This window comes from Tachypleus tridentatus, chromosome 13, assembly GCF_004210375.1.
Source record: "Tachypleus tridentatus isolate NWPU-2018 chromosome 13, ASM421037v1, whole genome shotgun sequence".
In the NCBI taxonomy this organism is placed as follows: Eukaryota; Metazoa; Arthropoda; class Merostomata; order Xiphosura; family Limulidae; genus Tachypleus; species Tachypleus tridentatus.
This window is the reverse complement of record NC_134837.1, coordinates 171,292,667-171,313,898: the sequence shown is the minus strand read 5'-3', so window position 1 is coordinate 171,313,898 and position 21,232 is coordinate 171,292,667. Positions and strand designations below refer to the sequence as shown.

The 21,232-nt window shown below is 36.4% G+C and overlaps 1 protein-coding gene across 3 annotated transcripts in view; it reads left to right on the top strand.

Annotated features, from left to right (window-relative positions):
• LOC143238955 (18S rRNA (guanine-N(7))-methyltransferase) overlaps window positions 1-21,232 on the top strand; it is a 39,249-nt gene that overhangs the window by 2,507 nt on the left and 15,510 nt on the right. Inside the window, exons 2-5 of one of the 3 annotated variants that reach the window (XM_076479627.1) lie at window positions 165-202; window positions 13,412-13,507; window positions 14,456-14,538; window positions 15,314-15,410. In XM_076479627.1, the coding sequence (XP_076335742.1) occupies window positions 165-202; window positions 13,412-13,507; window positions 14,456-14,538; window positions 15,314-15,410 (314 nt within the window). Of the gene's footprint in view, window positions 1-164; window positions 203-10,781; window positions 10,896-13,411; window positions 13,508-14,455; window positions 14,539-15,313; window positions 15,411-21,232 lie in introns of those variants that run through there. The other 2 variants (XM_076479628.1, XM_076479629.1) reach the window with 2 other exon arrangements.

Genomic DNA, 21,232 nt, shown 5'->3' with positions numbered 1-21,232 from the left:
CATGTCTGAATGTTTTTTAAGTTTATTGTGACTAGCAGTTGTTTAGTGCTACCATAGAAAGGACTAATGTACTTTGTTTTTGTTATTATGGACCTCTTAACAATACTTTGTCTATTAAAGAAAATATATATATGACTTGACTTTTAACCTCTATTTTTTTTTAGTTTTACAATGAAGAAGAAGCTAGGAAGTATACATCAAAGTGAGTTGAGAAATGGATGTAAAGTTCAAGTATTTATACAAACTAGATAAATTTAAAAAATGATTACATAAAACTTCTGCTACAATACTTATCTCTCTCTCACACAGTTAGTTAATCTCATTCAATTTTGCCCTCTATATGGAAACCTGCCACAAGCCTTCCACTTCCCCCTGATCTAGCTAATCTTGTCAGAGGACGTAGATACCCATTGGAAATACATTTTCAGTACAGGAAAATTATAACATTTGTTGTTTTGTTCTCATCATTTTATAAATATTTATGAGAATTCAAAATGAGCATATAAATACTTTACATCTTTCTCAAATGAGAAATTATACTGTTGAAGCACTGTAGGTTTATATGTCTTGTCAGGAAGAAAAGTTAATATAATAGAATGTAATGCAGTATATGTATTTATAATGTTCTTTGTTAAAGGACATTCATGTCTTCAAAGGTAATGACATGCAAATCTCTTTGATAGAATACATGGAAGATGCTAAACTGTGTGAAAACTCTAACATAGTTTCACTTGAATTTGAACCACTTCATGATGTTATCATGCAGCAAAATCCCTTCATCAGTAGGAGGGCAACAAACCTTTATGCACATAACCCCCATGCATTTGTACTCTTGAATCTTTGTTCTCCTCTGTGGCACATTAATCAGATGTGTTTCAATTTTGCATTTGTATTGAAATTAATGAGATTTGTTTCATTAACTAAAGTGTGATATTCATTCTCCTTAGGTTTTGTTAAAAAAGCTTTAAAATTTAATTTCTATCATTACTTTTGAAATGAAGAAATTTTATATTTAGTCCTGAGTATGGGACACTGTTCAAATGTAGACCTTATTTCTGCTAAGGCCTAATAACTGTTAAGGTTGTAGGAGCTATTGCTTGACATATTATGGACTTCTAAATGCTTCATGGGTTTCCTATTCCAGTTTCATCAGTCAAATCTTTCTTCTCAATTAGGAATGAACTGTTAGACTATGGCTTTCACTTACTTTGCTTTGGTAGTACTAAACTAACCATTAAACAACCATAACTTTCCCATCTCTTACTGGATTTCATTCTCATGTATGTTTCTGTCCTTCTCTTTTATCTGCATTCTTTATTAGTTTTCATTTACCACTTTATGACCCAGAGTTCATGAGTTTCTGTTTTGTTTCTGTTTATTTGTTATCAAGATTTATTTTGTTTCCTTTCTCATGACAAACACCTTATCCTCCCTATTTGCATATTCATAGCCACATTCTTCCCTTCCTTTTCCCAGATCTATATCTCTTATTGGTTTCTATCTGACCAGCTTGATGATCAGTACCTTTATCATCTTTTTCCCTTTATAATTCTCTATTTTTGCATTTTTTTTCTCTCTACCCTTTCATATTCTCTCATTTACACCTACCTTTTGTAGCTTCTATGGACATTCAGTCCTTTCTCTGTTTATCCTGTTACACTCTTTTGTTCTGTCCCTTTGTTCCACTGCTCTTAAGTCTTGTTATGTCAGCTTACATTTATTCTTCCCTCTTTTTCAGGTGCCTTCTTTGGTTTTATTTCTTCTCTGATTATCTAGTCTGATAATATGTGACTTCTGTTCTCTTACTGTTCCCAGTCAGTTTCCCCTTTTTTGATCTTTGTGTTTATTTATATTACTCATCTAGATCAGTTTCCTTATTTTTTTTTCCAGATTCTACACCATCCTCATTTTATCATATCTTCACCAATAGCTTCTTTGCCACTCATCTTGCTAGTGAAACATGGCACACACATAGAATTTTGCACATACCTCTTTCTGCTGATAATAATTTTCCAGTTCTCCCTTTTAGTCTCTTCTCTTATTTCTCTCTTTGTCTTTTTTCTTACTTTTCTTTCTTCTCTCTCTGACCTCATGTATGATTTTTTTCATTTGTTTTGCAGTTAGTCATGGCTATTGTATCAAACACTTTCCTACATGTTTCTTGGCCTTTCTATACTTTTTGTGCCCCATCCACCCTCTTTTGCATCTTCACACCCTTTTCTTTTTACTGTGTTTCCATGTCAACTCCTCTCTTATTTGTTGTTATTTTGTGAGCCTTCATTTGCCATATTCATCATCTGTGGCTAATATTCCTCTCTTTGATTGTTTAAATCTATGAATCCATTCTCAAATGTTTCCTATTTTCACATCTCCATCCTTTTTTATTTTTTTTATAATAGCTGCTCAGTTGGATTGTGGATGAACTGGCATTGAGATCCAGATCCTTTCTTCTCTCATCTCAATCAAGCTCACTCTGTCTTCTTTGCATTTGAACTATGGCTTATCTGTTCACCAGATTTTACACTTCATTTTCCCTGTGAGACAAGTTATTTTCCTTTTGGAGGACTCTGGATTTCCTAAAATCCCTCCTTCATTTGGGGAATGCCCCCATATCTCTCACAGTGGAGCCTGGGTTTTCATTCTTTCTTGAATTTCCTTCTCTTCTTTTTGTGGGCCTCTCCTCTATGAATATTCAAGGTGACTGGACCATGCTTATCCTTCTTCCTGCATTCCCTTAATCTCTTTCAAACCAGATATGTTCCTTTGTTATATCTCTTTCAGATTGAGGTACATTTTTTGTGGGAGTAGGTCTTCTGATATCTGTACATTGGACTAGTCTTCACCACTCACAAATGTACTTGACCTTCTCTATTTGTCAAGCATGCTCTCATTCCTGCTGCTACTGGTTATTCACTTGGTCATGCTTTACTTGGTCATTTTCTCCATGGGGTTACCTTGCTCCAACCACTTTTATCACTCCTGTTTCTGTGCTTTTTTTTTTATTTTCAGGCACTAACTATACAATTCTGTGCCATTCACATCATTTGCTGGAAGCTTCCTCCTTGTTGGTGAGCCATTTCTCTTGGTCATTTCTTATTCTATCATTGGAATAGCCTCTGTATCCCCAGATCTTCTGTTGGGTTTACTTGTAGTTAGACACTTTGCCACTCTTCTCTATTCTAAACTTTTTCTTTCACATTTTTCTTCAGTTCTGGCTGTCATTTTTATCATCCAAGCCTGATCTTACCTGATTCTTATACCTACTCCTTTATTAATTTCATCCTTCTGGACTTTGAATTTACATACTACTATCTTTCTTGAGTTCTCTTGTTGATGTATCTGACTGTCTTGGCCTTCATACACTTCAACCTCCTCCTTCTCGCCATTAGCCTCTCTCTTTCATGATTCACACTTTTGATTCTCTTCTTCAGTGAAAGTTATCTTCCTCTTATTGTCATTTATGGAATTTGCTTGGTCTGTTGCCTATTAGATCAGACTTCACATTGCTGTTGCACTGTTCTCACCCTTCTACTGTATTTATCTATTAACATCAGTTGCAGTCTTTTCTCATTGGTTTTTTCTGCCATTCACTTCCTCAGGGAGTAATTCTGTGCACCACTTTTCTACCTTTCTTACCAGTCTGTTCATCAAAAGGATTTTCAGACTTTGTCTTTCTTAATTGTTGGGTAGCTCTGTTCATGGCTTTTCTCCTTTTCCAGTACCAAGATTTATTTTATTATCCTATCCTCTTTATTGTTTTCTCCTCCTTCACTGTTCTCCTTTCCTTACTTTCTTGCTTGACTGAAACTTTGTTGGGCATTTGCTTGACCTCATGCATGCTTCGTTCGAGGTATTACCTTTCTGCTCTATTTTTGAAGTCTCTCTCTCCTAACTTGATTCTTTTTCCTTATTTCATACACTTACTATTGTTCCAATGTCTGTCCTCTAGATGCTTGTCATGCCCTTTTTTGCCACACTTTTCCTTTCCTCTTTATGGATGTTTTTTTTTTTTTTCTATCTTGGACATCACTTGTTTGGGAATAAACAGTATTTCTTTCTCTTCTTTCCATCACTACTAATGAGCTGTCCAAGTTGGGCTCGGCTCCTATCTTTTGTTGTATAGTCCTGAGTACCTTATCATTGACCTATTGTTACTTTTAGGGTTCCTGTTTTCTTCTATCTTTATCCTAGAACCCCATTTTCCATGAACCTTATTCCTATTTCATTTCCTGGATGAGCCCATTGACTTTTCTTTTGATATGTTCATCTAAGACTATTAAATGTTGATACTCAAGATCTATTCATTACCTGTTTCATTCTCTTCTGCTTCTTCTTTGCCTCCCATTGGGTGCGCTTTTCCAGGTGGACATGTGGACTGTCTTACACATCCACCTCCATACCCTCTGGATGTTAGCATGACATGGCTTTGTTGTTAGAACACTTGACTCTCAATCTGTGGGTCACAGGTTCATGATCCCTGTTGTTGTACATGTGTGTGTAATCCTGCTTTCACACACATTTTCCTTTCTTTCCCCCTCGGTGTGGATTCCTGTATATGGTGAGGAGACCTCCCAGGGAAAGTTCTGTTCTTTCAGGTTACCTCCTCTGGGATCTAAATATCCATCCACGTGTTTGCCGTGCGTGGTGACCTGTGAAGGGGAGGAGAGGATCCTGGTGGTTGAGGGGTCCAACCCTAACACACCACTTTGGCCTTGAATTCTTGTAGACGGGCAGCCTTTGGGTGGACCCCCCTTGGGTCAGTCGGCTGGTCTACTTGGGCTAGAGTCAACCAAGTTTCAGTGTTGGAAGTTCTCAATGGGTGTTGTGGACATTGTGTCTGATGCTGGTGTTTGGGTATAGTGCTCACAAAACCCTGGCGTTGCTGCAGTGTTCTTGCTTGACATTGTAGCGTATCCCCTTGTAGGGCTCCATGGTGAGTGGGGTCAGTGGGACCCTAAATTTTCTTTTTTTTCCTATGGATCTTCCTAATAAAAATTTAAATAAAATGGTGAAAAAACAGTCAATAGGTAATTCACCATGACTTGAAGACTCTGATCAGCAATCTTCAACATCAGTACCACCAGTTGTACCTCATTTTCTAATCCTACATTCTCTTTCAGATAAACCTTTAGGGCAAATGCTCCCCATTTTTATTCAGAAGGGACTGGAGGGACTTGCTGGCTCTCCAAAGTCAGTAAAGAAGCTTTGATCTGGTGACATATTGGTTGAAACATCCACATCCCAACACAGTGAACTCCTCTAAAATTCAAAAGCAATTGGGGATGTACTTATTAAGGTTACCCCTCATGCTACCTTGAATTCATCATGAGGAGTTATTGTTAAGAGGGATTTGAAGAACGTCCCCGGGTCAGAGATTCTTGCTGGTTTTTCCACTCAAGGAGTTTCTGCAGTGAGGTGCATCTCCATTTGCAAAGATTGAGTTACACTGCTAACAGATATCCTCATTTTGACATTTACATCACCACGTACACCTGCCACCATCAGGGCAGGTTATCTAAATTGCAGGGTACGGCCATACATTTCAAACCCTCTCCGATGTTTCCAATGTCAGAGATTCGGCCACTCAAAGACGTCATTTCGTGGTTCCCTGACACGTGCTTGTTGTGGTGGCAAGGACCACGATGCCTATGAGTGTGATACAGACCTACATTGTGTCAACTGCAATGGTTCTTACCCTTCCTGCTTTCGTTCTTGCCCTAAATGGTTGGAGGAAAAATAGGTGCAGCGTTTGAAAACGACTCATAACATTAGTTATCCTGAGGCTCGGAAATTGCTGTCCGCCATTTCATCTCAGACATATGCTGCTGCACTTCATTCCACAACTACAGTGAGTGTGCAGACAGATATCTCTGTGCTTCCAAGAGAATCGTTTTCAAAACAAATAAAAAGCCTTTTGACCTTCATGGTTAAAAGGTTTGATGAATTAACTTCTACACCCATCTCTGTTCCTCACATACATTCCACCAAACCCCAAGATCCACATCCTTTGGTTCCAAATACAGGCATTTCTTCAGATATCTTTTTTTCCCACCCCAAGATGCAAAACAATCATTCGTTCGCATTCTCAGTTACTGAAATCTCCTTCCAACAACAAAGATCTGCCCAATCAACCCAGGGCATGATCCATGGAGATTGATAGACCTCCCCCGAATAAGGACAGTAAGGAAAAAAAATGTGGTCGTAAACAGAAGGGTTCTCCAGCCACTTCGCCTATGCGTCATTAAAAGTGATCACCTTGATACAATGGAACTGTTGAGGTTTACGTTCTAATCTGGATGACATAAAAACACTGATTGCTTCCTACTATCCTGTATGTCTTTCCTTACAAGAAACATTTCTGAAACCTGCCAATACCGTCACCTTTCAGCAGGTTTCTCTGTACAGAAATGACAGGCTGTGTGATAGATGAGTACATGGAGGGGTGGCACTGTTGGTTGATCAGCATGTTCCCACCCTGTCTTTGTCACTCAACACACCCTTGGAGGCCGTAGCCATCCATGTTTTCTTGGGTCATACCATCACTGTTTGTTCTTTCTATCTGTCACCTGGAGAGACATATGATCAATCAGACTTTGATTCTCTCGTTGAACAGTTGCCATCTCCCTTTCTAATCCTGGGGGACTTTAATGGACATCATCCCCTCTGGGGAAGTGCTGTTATTAATAGGAGGAGCTGCTCTGTAGAGTGTATGCTCTCTGATCACAACCTTTCTCTTTTGAATACTGATTCTTCCACTTATTTTTCTGTACCTAGTCTGTCCTTTACTGCTGTTGATCTCTTGGTTTTCTCCTCTTCATTATTCTCCCATTTTTCATGAAGAGTTGACAATAATCCACGAGGCAGTGATCATTTTTGCTATACTTTTGAGAGAGACTGGCTGTGGTTGATGCCATCCTACCCACATGCCCCAGTGGAAGCTGGATCAGGTAGACTTGTCCACTTTCACTGCTCTCACAGAACTTGATCCTGCCATCATCTGTCAGCCATCAATAGATGACTGTATGGCAGCGGTAACTGACTGTATTATACAAGCAGCTGCTCAGTGTATTCCAAAAACCTCGACGTATTTTCACTATATCCTCGTCTGTGTTGGAATCCTGCCTGCTACATGGCACGGAAGGCTCAAAAACGGGCCTGGGATACTTTCCGTAGATATCCCACACTTTGAAACCATATCACTTTCCAGTTGGCCCGTGCACATCCCAGGTGGGTAAGACGTCAAAGCCAGAAGGAATCTTGGATTGAGTTCACAACTAGCATATCTTTTATCACCAGTTCCAAGATCATATGGGACAGGGTTTGAATGGTCAGTGGGCACTACAATTCTGTCCCCCTCTCGATCTTATTCTCTGATGGCCAAGAGGTAGCCGATGTCTGGCGCATCGCCGATACTCTAGGTAAAAAATTTTGCTGGGTATCTAGCACTTCTGCTTGTTCCTCCACCCTCTTAGCCATCAAGACTCAGGCAGAGCATTCACCTCTTTCCTTTCTAACTGACTGTCTCTTTGATTATAATCATCCCTTTACACTGATGGAACTGAAATTGACCCTTCATCGGTCTGGCAGTACATCTGTTGGACCTGATGATGTACACTATGACATGCTGTGCTATCTCTCTCTTGCTTCTCTTGATAGTCTTCCAATTGTTTTTAACCATATCTGGCAGGAGAATGTGTTTCCTAATGCCTGGTGCCAGGCTATTATCTTACCCTTCTCTAAGCCTGGGAAAGATCCCAAGATTCCTTCAAACTACCATCCAATTGCTTTGATGAGCTGTCTCTGTAAGACTTTAGATAGGATGGTTAATGCTCATCTTGTTTTGTTCCTCGAATCAAACAACTTCTCGCCCACCCATTGTGGTTTCTGATGACAGAATTCCATCATGGACCACTTGATTCGACTAGAAACATCAATCAGAGAAGCCTTTCTCAAACAACATCTTGTATCAATATTCTTTGACATTGAGAAGGCTTAAGATACAACATGAAGGAATGGTGTTTTGCGAGACCTCTATTTATGTGGGTTACATGGCCATTTGTCCACTTTTATTAAAGAAATTTTTAATGGACGGGAGATTCCAAGTTCGTGTGAGTTTGCCACTTTCCCATTCTTTTCTAAAGGAACTTGGGGTCCCTCGGGACTGTGTTTTGAGTGTCACACTTTTCAGTATAAAGATTAATGCCATCACTGAACAAATCCCTCTCACTGTTGCAAATGGACTTTATGCTGATGACTTTCACATCTCATGTCAGTCATTGAACATGAGATGTATTGAGTGGCAACTACAAACTGCCCTTGATCGTGTACTAAGTGGTAAGTGGACCATGGCAAACAGCTTTAATTTCTGTCTCTCCAAAACCATTTGCATGCACTTTTGCCACCAATGGGGCATTCACCCTGACCCTGAAGTTTTTCTGCCTGTGGTCCCTGAGACCAAGTTCTTGGGGCTTATCTTTGACCGTAAGCTTACCTTTATACCACACTTAAAGCAGCTACGGGTCAAATGCACAAGAGCACTGAACATCCTCCGTGTCCTCTCTACAACCAGTTGGAAAGTAGATCGATGTTCTATCTTAAAGGTATATCTTGCTCTTTTTCAATCGAAACTTGACAATGGATCAATGTTCTATGGCTCTGCCAAACCCTTGGTCTTAAAGATGCTGGACCCCATTCATCATCAAGGACTTCAACTCTGCACTGTGCCTTTCCACATCTCCCCAGTTCAGATCTTATATGTAGAATCTTGTGAACCTTCTTTACACCTTTGCTGTTTGCAACTGTCTTTACTATATCCTTCAAAAATTCGTTCCTTACCTGGGGTTGTGTTTTCCTTCCTCGGTTGGCCATACTTTTTATACTTTTTCAGAACAGACGATCTGCCATTGCTCCTTTTGGCCCTCGCGTCCAGGTGCAATTGGATGAATTGGGTCTGACCTTGGATAGCATTGCAGAATCCACTGGTCAGCCCATCCCACCATCGCTTATAACAGTCCCCAAGTGTGATCTTCCTTTAAGTCATCTGAGAAAAGCAGATACTCTTGATTGGTAGTACCATCTTTTATTTACTGAACATCTTTCAAACAATCTTTCCATTCCAATTTATACGGATGGTTCCAAATCAGGTGACTCTGTGGGCTCTGCCGTGGTTTGTTGCGGTTAGGTGGTTGCTTGCAGAATCCCCTCAACAGCTTCTTTGTTCACTGCTGAACTTTACACCATATCTCTTGCCCTGGATCATATTGAAGCTAAGCAGTACTCCAACTGCACTATTTATACTGACTCCCTTAATTCTCTACTGGTCCTGGAATAACTTCATGATGGTTCTCACTTGTTCTCACTTGGATTCAAAACCGACTGGCCCATTTCTCATTAACATCTACTTCTATCCAGTTTTTCTGGTTACCAGGCCACATTGGTATTTGCAGGAACGAGCTTGCAGACACAGCAGCTAAATCTTTCTGCTCTGGCACTATCACCACTGTGCCTATTCCATACATGGACTATGGTCCTGTATGGTCCTCTGTGTCATCTGGCAGTCAACTTGGAGTGAGCAACGCGAAAACAAGCTTTTCGAAATAAAATCCTATATTGGACTTTGGCCGTCTTGCTTCCGTAAGGATTGGAAGGAGGAAGTTGTTCTGACTAGACTAGACATTGGTCACAGTTTTTTAACTCATCATTTTCTTTTATCTGGAACTGATGCACCAGTGTGTAGTTTGTGTAACACACAAATCACTATAAGCCACATTTTACTTTCTTGCCATTGTTACAATTCTCAACAACGGCACTATTTTAAACATGTTCTGTCCCAAGGTTGTCCATAACATTAGACAGTGTTATTGGTGATGGTAACACTGTCCACCTCGATAAAGTTTTTAGTTTTGTAATGGCCATTAATCATTTTAATGTCATTTAAGTGTTTTATATTTCTTCATTAAACCTTTTTTATTGTGGTTCCCTTTTAAGAGTCACAATCTCTTTAGTTCAATTTGAAATCAGAAAATGGCCACAACATTAAATAACTCGTCACCAGGACTGGAAAGGCCAACTTCAGGTGACTAATGCTGCTGTTTGAATTACCCATTAGTCGTCCTGGTTAGTTATTACAATTTTGCTGCATATCTTTTAACACTTTTATTACTTTACTTTTTGATACTGGTCATAATGATGCATAACATGGAACCAGGACTGGATAGGCCAACTTCAGGTGACTGACAGTGGTTCTTGTACTTACCTGTCAGTCTTCCTGGCGGGATATGATAATTACAATTATTCTACGGAAAGTCTTTTACAACTTCTTTTACTCTGATTTTTCTTTTAACATTGTAGACTAGATGTCAACATTGGTTTTATGCTATTTTATGTTTCTCAGTGCTGTTTTGTTTTTCCTTCATTTCCTTTTATGAATTTTATTTTGTTTACTTTTACCTTTTTACCAGACATTTGGTGCAGATAGCCTAGCTGCTTAGTGCCATAAAACACTAAATCAACCAACCAACCAATTCTTTCTTTCATATCCCAACTTTCTCACCATTCTGATTGTAATCACCTCCTTTCAAGGTCAGGGCTCTCCAGTGGCATGTGACACACACACAACTCCCTTCCATGGTTCTCATTCTTGTTTATTTTTTAAAATCCTTATCTCTCCTGTGACCTTTCTTCTATTACCCCTCTAGGTTGGATTTACCAGTTGGTTTGCCTGATGTGTTCTTTTCTTTTTTTTGATAATTTTCCTCATTTTTCATGTTTCTTCCCATCAGATCCATCACATTACCATGTTCCTGGCTGTGCATTTCCATCTTCCCTTGGGGAACATAATCAGTGTTGGTATTTGGATCCCTGCAAATCTTTACACTTTTGTTTCTTGGTGAGTGGTAAGTAGTCTTAATTTTCTTTTGTTTGCAAAAGCCTTTCTTGCATGTTTACATTTGATTTTGTGCCAAATGTTGCCTGACTATGGATACTTAAATCTGCACTGTGTGACCTGAGATCTTATAACATTTCACATGATTTGTAGAATTGAGAGTCTTTCTACCACAGGCCTGATGTATGATTTCAGATGCTGCTATGTGTTGGATGTATCATTCTGCCATATATAGCAGGTTGCCCCTCTGACTGAGGCACCCTTCATCCTATTGTTTACTGAATTCCTGTTCCTGGTGGGTCATGTGTTGGTTGTACATGCACATGTAAGTGGATTCATGTTCCTGAAGGTGTGTTGTCTTTAATTCATTCTCACACTCCATGGTGTTTCTTTGGGTGCTTCCTAAAGGGAGATCATCTTACTGCCTCTACACAACTCCTTGTTTGTCTGATGCCCATTTTCCCAACTTTTCCTATGTGCCAAATGTCAGAAGTCCTGGTATTACTTTCTTTTGATAATTTTCTTCATTTTTCATGTTGCTGTAGCTTCCCTTGGGGGACATAATCAGTGTTGGTATTGGATCCCTGCAACTCTTTACACTTTTGTTTCTTGGTGAGTGGTAAGTAGTCCATTAATTTTCTTTTGTTTGCAAAAGCCTTTCTTGCATGTTTGGTATTTGGATCCCTGCAAATCTTTACACCTTTTTGTATGTTGATAATTTTCCTCATTTTTCATATTTCTTCCCATCAGATCCATCACGTTACCATGTTTCTGACTAGCTCACATTTGCCTGACTGAAACTGTTTTCTAATTTGGGCCCTTACCTATTTGTAAAGCAATATCAGAAGTGAATGAGGCATGCATGAGATCAAGCAAATGCCCAACATGGTTTCAGGCAAGCAAGAAAGTAAGGAAAGGAGAACAGAGGAGAGTGATGGAGGGGAAAACACCTCCTTTCAAGGTCAGGGCTCTCCAATGGCATGTGCCACATACACACACAACTCCCTTCCATGGTTCTCATTCTTGTTTATTTTTTGAAATCCTTATCTCTCCTGTGACCTTTCTTCATTTCCTTTTGGAAATGTATCATTCTGCCATATATTACAGAATCAATGTTCTACCAGTTCATTCTGCACTGTGTGACCTGAGCTCTTATAACATTTCACATGATTTGTAACATTTAGAGTCTTTCTACCACAGGTCTGATGTATGATTGCAGATGCTGCTAGGTGTTGAATGTATCATAACACACAGGTTTCATTCTCAAGTACTGCCCCTACACAACCCTTTGTTTGTCTGATTTGTTTTCCCAACTTTGTCTATGTGCCAAATGTCAGAAGTCCTGGTATTACTTTCTTTTGATAATTTTCATAATTTTTCATGTTGTTGTAGCTTCCCTTGTTCCTGACTACCTCACATTTGCCTGACTGAAACTGTTTTCTAATTTGGGCCCTTACCTATTTGTAAAGCAATATTAGAAGTGAATGAGGCATGCATGAGATCAAACAAATGCCCAACAAGGTTTACAGGTCATCAAAAATACATTTTTGGTTTGAGAAAATGTTAATTTTGGAAATTGGTTATTTGATAGGATATAAACTGTTTTCTAATTTGGGCCCTTACCTTTTTTTTTTAAACCAACCTAGAAGTGAACTGAGTGGTTATAATAAATTATTTTGAATAACTGTTATGTTTTAACTTTCTTCTTTTTGTCAAAATGTTTGTAAATACAATTGATATATTAAAAAATAAAGTTTAATGTGGGATTCTAGCTTTCTGTGAGAGGAGATAAGATATCATATCCTAAACAGAATTCTCAGTATCCATTTTCATATACATTTTTGGTTTAAGAAAATGTTAACTTTGGAAATTGGTTATTTGATAGGGTATAAACTGTTTTCTAATTTGAGCCCTTACCTATTTTTAAAGCAATATTAGAAGTGAACTGAGTGGTTATAATGAATCATTTTGAATAAGTGCTATGTTTCAATCTACTTCCCCATATCAGGATGTGTGAAAAAGAGACTTCTGCTCCTGAAGCATAGTATGTATTATTACTGTTGGTTTTTGATTGAAGAAAATGTTTTCTTGTGAGCTGTGAGAGATGACATAAGATGGTGCAAGAAGAATGGCTGAAAATATATTCTTAACAATTGTTCAATAAATTAGTCATAATCTAACTTTCATAGTTTACCATATATTAATTTTAATATGAAACTTACTATACATAAATTATTATTATTATAACTTATATAAGCACAGAGTACAGAAAACCTAAACAATATATAGATCTGAAAAATTTGACAGGCTCGCACTTTGGCATAAAGAGGACAGCCGTAAAGCTCTTTTAGAATTAAAAAACATTAAGAAATATGTTTGAACCAAAAAAAAGTGCAAAACATTTACAGTTATTTCTTGAGCTTTACATTAGTTAATTTTCAGTTTTTATTGTAATGTTTCGAAAGATATAATGTGAGAGAGATTAAATTCAGAATAGTGAAATATTGGATAATTACCATTTTGCAGTACTCGAATGATTGAAATACAATCTCAGATGACTGAGCGAGCTATGGAGCTTTTGGCTTTGCAAGAAGATGTACCTTGTTTGATTTTGGACATTGGGTAAGAAAAAATATTTTTTAATCTTAACATGAAAATCACTATGCACTCAGAGTAGTCAGAGCCAGAGTCAAATTAAAACTCCTTAAATTCACAGTAAATCTTTAGTTAATATGCTTAATAAAATGTCTGATCTTGTGCACAAAGTAGATGTAATATTTACTAAATGCTTGCCAAAATATTTGTAAATACAATTGATATAATAACATGTTGGATAAAATATTCAGTAACTTGATACACTATAGCTGTGTGTAAATAATCCTGAAGACGTTACAGAGATACTAATCACAAGGAATACACATTTTCGATTAAAAGCATGTCAGAAAGAAATAAAGTAATGATAATATGAAGGCAATAAATTGATCAAAAACATTTTCCCAAAATTGTTTGTCTTACACTGATAAATATATGTATCTGCATATATTCAGAACAGAGCCATTGCTAGGCAATGGCACACAGGGCCCTTCACCTGATTCTATCTAACAGTGCCATGGATCCTGAGTTGTTGTCTTGAAAAGTAAGAATTGAAATACATGATCAGTATCATACTGATTTGCTCAAAGTAGTTGATTTAAGCCCCAACTCTTTAAAGCACCTAGTGATGCTTCTGATGCAGGGAGGAATAAACACATACACACAAAGTGATCCAGGGATAAAAGTGAAATAAAAACTTACAATAAGTAATTTATTATTTTGTACACATGTGCAATTTTGCAAATAGGCTAGGAAAGTCTTTGAGTCAGAATTCCTCTCCAATTTTATTTTTTTCCATAATCATTTCTTCTATAAAACTAAGTATAGATAATATAGCCAGTAATTGAGTACTGTGGTGAGAAATAAAGTAATGGGCTAGTTGATATTTTTTTTCATTTCTTATCTCTTATTGTTTGTGTATGTGTGTGTGTGTGTGTATATATATATATATATATATTTTTTTTTTACTCTATATAGTTGTGGTTCTGGGCTAAGTGGTCAAACAATAGAAGAGTCTGGTCACTTTTGGATTGGTGTGGACATAAGTTCTGCTATGCTAAGTGAGTGTTGAATTTGATTTTTTTTACTTAAAAGTAATTTCTCTATTAGAAGTATTTCAAATTTTAATTTTTAAAAATTTGTTGCATGAGGTATTTAGAAAATTCATTGTGAAAAAGTGTTGATAACTGTATGAACCTCTTTCACATCTATATACTTTAAAATGTCACATTTACATGTCACTTTTCTAGTAATCATAGAATGTGTAATATAATGTGTTCTATTAAAATAAAGTATAAAAATTTACTTGCTAATCATGTAATATTTTTATTAAATCTCAAGACTTTTCAAAAGATTAAGAATGCTTACCTTACTTGAATGTCCCTTTGTATTGATGCTTAATTTACTTGAATATCCCTTTGTGTTAATTCTAATTTATAGCTGTTTATAAGGTGTATGGTCATTTATCATGCATTTTTATAGAGGTAGTGACCTAATTATGTTTTTTTATTAATCTAACTTTTTTCAAATAAATTTAACTTCAAAAATATTTTGCAAAATATTCAATTTTAAACAGTTTTACCCCATTTAACCTGCAGAATGGTGCTTAGATAGTTTAAGTGTTATTCACAGAATTTTTTTATTCCAAAACTATGTAAAATGGGTTCATTTTTATTGTACATAAATCAATATCTTTCCAGCATGTCAACAATAAAATATATATTTGGTTGTAGTTTTTAACTAGGTCTGTGATGCATTGACAAGTAAGTGTGGAAATTACAAAACTAAATGGAGTTATTAAGAGTTGAGAACCAGATGCATCTTGGTTTTTTCCAGGTGTGGCATTAGAAAGAGAAGTAGAAGGTGACATGATGCTTGGAGACATGGGCCAAGGAATGTGTTTCAGAGCTGGATCGTTTGATGGTGCTATAAGGTAAAAATGTATTAACTTTATTGCTGCATCTCTTCTTATGGTCAGGTGTCGAACAAAGGGCATGTCATCACACTTGTAGACTTACATTCAAAATCTTATTGAATTGCATTTTTACAAAAGTATACCAGTACTTTTGGTATCAAATTGTAGATTATAATTGAAATGTTAGTATGATACATTAATTAATTTCTTAGTTTAAAAGTAAACTTAGAAAATCTAAATATGAATTTTCATATGTTACGTGGTATGTTAAATTACTGATATTGACAAGCTAGAATATAAAATAAGAACCTATCTTTTCTATTTACTAAGGTATCACTATACTTAGCTAATCAAATACAGTGGCCCTTGCTCACCTCTTCCATTTTTTAAAATTCTTATGTATACATGATGCACTTTGTCATGAGTTTATAACCAATCTGAAGCTCAGAATTTCTCCCCACATGGTTTTCTTAGCCTTTTGAAGGTGGGAAGCTTCTGAGATTATTTCTTTTATCTTGAATCTGGAAAGGGGTAAGTGAAAGCAATGTTCAAAAAAATATTTCTTTAGACCCAAATACAGTTTGGTTAGTAAGCCTGATAAATTACAGTGAAATTCTGCAATACTGGCAGAATTAATTTAGAATTATTTGTTATTTCAAAAGGCACATATAAGACTGAAAAAAGATATTTTATTTTGCATTCTTCATGTGCAAAATTCTAAATGAGGCTAACTTTGCAAAGTTCAGCATGATAGGTGCAGCAAGTGAGTAGGAACTTCTTTACAATCATAAGTAATAGAGACCATTGTTTTATTTAATTACGTATTTTTTAATGGTTTTGCATTTAACAAATAACAATGTAAATTTCATATTTCAAAGTCTATGTGAAAGCACATGGTTTGTTTCTCATACAAGAATATGTATCATTGTTTTTTTCTAACACATGAACATATGAGAGATAGTCCAAAAGTAAATATTTGGAATATTTGGATAGCAGTCACTCATGACACTGTCTTTGGTCTGTTCCATTTTGTAGAGGCAATGCAACTATTACAGGAAACACATTCTTTAGCATACTACAGATTTTCAAAACATTACAATATAATGTTTAATTCCAGCAGGACAATTCTCCTTCACACTGTTACAAGTAAGTATGATTTGGTTCAACATATCAAAGAAATTTTTTCAAAGGTTACTTCTGCAATCTTGCAAAACACTTTGCAAGAGATTGGATGTAATTTGTAACGTACATGTTGAACTATGATGATTGCATGTTGTAAAAAATCTTTAAACATTATTCTTGCATGTGTAACAAGCCATGATGTTTCAATGTTAAAAGGTGTTTCTGGTATTATTTTTAAAGTGTTCTCAAAATTGTTGGAAACCATGTTTGTATAAGCTCGTACAATTTAGTTTTATGTTTATTATTTGAAGGAAACTAAGAAATGAATACTTGCTAGAAAAAACTGCTTTTGTTTTCATTATTATTTTATTCTCATTGTACTTTAAAATGGCAAAGGTATAGTTTTCATTCTTGTGTGTTTGTTTGTGTGAACATTATAATTTGAAAATTTTCATCTAATTTTGATCAAATTTTAGTAAAGATTGAGTGTCTTCCTAAGGACCAGATAATTAAATGAGAGCGAAAGAGCTCATAGGTCAATATTATACTGAAGGGGGGATGTATGCAGCCAAGTTGTTACTGTGCCAGATTGTGGATTTAAGGTGCTATAGTTGTGTCCTGTTACTGCTGTAAAAGATATCATGCTTCACACTTTGGGGCTGTAGTTGTATTATAAAATTGGTTGTCAAATTCCACTTTTCAGTATGACAAGAATGTTGGTTATTATTGTTGACTAGCTATTTTCACTCTAGACTATTAATTAAAAATTAATGTTAATTTGCTGAGATAACCTTTGTGTAGATTTGTGCAGCATTTGGTAAAACAAACTGGAGAGCAGTCACTTTCATTATAATACTGTTTTATTAAATTGAGATAAAAAGAAGATATTAGTACCTAGACTTATACTTTTGAAAAATTGTTCAATTTGTAGCTTAGGTTGGTTACTGCAAAGATTAAAAAAGAATAATAATTGTGGAGCAGAGATTACACTGTCTCAATGCCTTTCCAGTTACCTTTGTAAAGCTGTTTTAATCATAAGATAATTTTATAAAGAAAATGGTAGTGATTAATATTTACTTCTTTGAACTTCATGTTTATTAACATAATTTATTCTGTGTAATATTCAAAGCTGATACACACTGTGCAATCATCCTGTGTTCTGGAACAGAAACATATTAAATATTTAACCCATTTCATATTTATTCTAAACTGCCTCTCTAACTCTTAAAAAAAGAAGAAAAATTTGCTTTCTCTTTTGTTCGAACCAGATAACACAGGTTGAGTGTGACATAAGTACTTTGATACTTTACTACATGTCATCATAATTTGAAGATAGTACTTTACCCCTTTGCACAGTTGTTAGATTCCTTCTTGCATCTGCATGTGAGACTTGTATGCCACTAGCCTCGATCTACTTTCCACTTAAAAACATGTGAACTATGCTAGTGCATGTTGTTGTCATCATGTGACAATAGCCCTCCATCAAGAAGATGGCAACATAACCTTCTTGCTCTGTAGCTTTCCTTAAGCAATTGTGCTTGAATTAACTTCAGTTTTTTACTCAGTATTGTGCAGAATGAACATGTTTCAAAATTTTTAATCAACTACTTGGGATTTGTGATAGTTTATGACCAAGTTAATTTTTGTTTAATTTTACCTGCTTTAGTGTTTGTTTTATGTAACTAGGATGACTTCTTTAATTTCACTTAGAACAAAAAAAATGTGATGATTACCCATCTTTATGAATTCCCAAGTGACAGCAATTTCCACTTCCACTTCATCACACGACAGTGACAATGTTTCTAACACAGGATCTGTGTGTACTCTGGTCTTTGGAAACTTGTAGAGGATGTGACCATTACTGAACAATGTGTTGTGGGTTCTTATATACACACTGGACCTCCTCCTCCTGTCCATTTGGCTAACATTTCTTCTTCACAGTTTGAACATAGGATGATGATGATTTTAACTGGTTATTTTATACCTCTGGGTTAGCTGTAAGCTTGGATTTTTCTGTGAAAGGAAATCCTCACCTTTGTAATCTCTTCCTTGACATGAATTTGCATTTATGTTCTCCTTTTCTTTTTCCCCTGTGTCTTTTGATTCCTCTCATGCTTTACTACATGAAATCCATACTTTGAATCTTTTTTATTTTTCACCTCCTTTGCCTGATATTAGGGTCCATGCAGACTCATATTTCCTACAATTGTGCACTTGTACTAATATGTCTTGTCCACCTCATTCACTTGACTCTTATGCTGGCTTACAGCCATTCTTCACTTCAATTCTTCTATTCCTAGTTTGTTAAATCTTTTTTTACATGCTTGGAGTGGATCCCCTAACTTCTATTTCCCTTTCTAGTGCCAGATTTTCATGCTTTTGTCTCTCTGTCACCTATAATCGTTTCACCTTATTTCTGAGGTAATTCATCACTCTCTGGAGGTTTTTTTTTATCACATTGGTCTTTACTTCTTTCACTCTATCCCTCTTCACATGATTTCTTTGCTACTGGGATGAGGTGCTCTCCTATCTAATGTACACTTCTCTCTTGCTTATCTCTGTGATCTTTGTTGGCTCCTTTTCTTTGCCTGGAGATCTTCATGGGTGTTCATGATGCACTGGAGAACCAGGCCAAGATAGCTTAGTATCGATCTTCATTGTCTACTTTGGTTTCTTGTCTTTTTCAACCTCACCCTTCTGTTTCTGCTCCTAAACCTGCTGAATTCGTATCTCCTCTTCCTATTCTAACTTCCTAACCTTGTTCTCCTTTACATCCTTTCATTTCTTGATATTAGGATTATCACTTATCTCATCAGTGACTTCCTTATTAGGTTTGGCCCTGTGGAAGCCCATCTGTCTCTTTTTGCCAATTTTTAGTGTCTATTTTCAGCCAACAGATGGGTTCTTCAGGTTCTCACCCATGGCATATGTTTCCACTTCTTATTACTAGGGTGAACATCTCAAACACCTTTTAACACATGTTAATTGCCCCATCCTTTAGATATTTTGTTTGTTTAATCCATCTGGATCGTGTCTTCCAGTTCCATATTCTTTCTTATGACATTTCTTTTGCTCATTACATTTTGAATTAGGTGATGGGGACCATGTTCATGGATTGCAACTGAGGTTCCATTATTACAAAAACAATTTGTAGGAAGCTGCTCAGCTGTGTTGTTTTACCAAACCTTCTCATATCTACCTAATATTTGATACATTTGACTGTGTCAGTACCATGGCAGAGATGCCAACCATTACGATTTTGGTGTATACATTATGACTATATGCTCATACAGACAAATATTATGACTTGTTTCAACTCCTGAATTATTATATATTATATAGGCCTATACATAAAGTGATAAATTGTTCCCCCAGGGCTTGAAAGGGATGAAAAGAAAATTTCTAGCTAGTGAAATACAAATAAATTTTGTCAATAAATAAAATACATAGTCCAAATGGCTACTTGTGATAATCATGTTTGTGCTTGAAATAACAAAAAATACTTGTATCTCCGACGTCTACCAACAGGTTGAGTGCGGTGCTTCTCCATACTGGGTACGTGGGGGAATCCATAGTTACATCATCGGTGCTTGTCAGCCAATCAGCGCTCGCATAGATGGGTATTTCTCATTTTCTAAGTGGCATAGAAACACCAACGAGATTGTTCACAAGATGAAAAAAAGAGGCCTTGTTCACCAGATTGTCTTGTTTCTGGCAAATCTAAAAGGACTAAAACTGTGAATCAAAAATTTAGGAAAGAGTATAGTGCAAAATATCCAGTCATTGCATCAAAAGTCAGTGATAGTCATGCATTTTGTACAGATTGTCACATCGATTTTTCTGTGGCGCATGGTGGGATAAACAATTGTTCCAGACATACAAAATCGGCATCTCACCAACAAAAGGCTGAGGCGAAGACAAAAACGATGCATATAACAACATTTATGAATAAGAATTCAGAATATGATCATAAATGCAGAAGTGATGTTCACGCAGTTCGTCATTGCTCATAATTTACCCATAGCTGTAGCCGATCATGCAGGACATCTATTCAGAAAAATGTTCCCAGACTCTGATATAGCAAAAATATATGGCTGTGCTAGAACCAAAACTGTAGCCATTGTACAAATGTTTGGTTGTGAAGATGACAAAATGATTTCAAGCATACTTACTAACAGTGTTTACAGTTTAGCCACAGATGGATCCACAGACATGGATGACTCAAAACTGTATCCAGTGATTGTACAATATCTGTACGGGCTCTTTCTACAATCATTATGCTCAGTCATTTGAAATAGTTGGCATCTCTGCCATGGTGGGTATCTCCTTGTCACCACTTTTAGTAAAATCTCCATCTCTTCACAGATTCTTTTCTATTGGGCTGGGGCACATTTCTAAATGATTATATGACTTTGGGCATGTGGGATGTGGAGGAATATAAGTTTCACCTTCAAGTACTTAACCTTTATGCTATCTATTGGGCATATTCCAATTTCCTTCCACTTCTTATGGAATGGTCATGATTCACTTTTACAATTCCATAGTTGTTTCTTGTATCAGCTGTCAGGTTGAGGTACAGATTCAGGAACCCTTTACTTCTATGAATTGAACATGTTATTTTAGGTTAATCTCGTGGTTTGTCATTTGCTGGGGGCTCTAAATGTAATGACAGATCATCTTTCTCTCAGCCACACAGGATTCTACCAATAAAATTATCT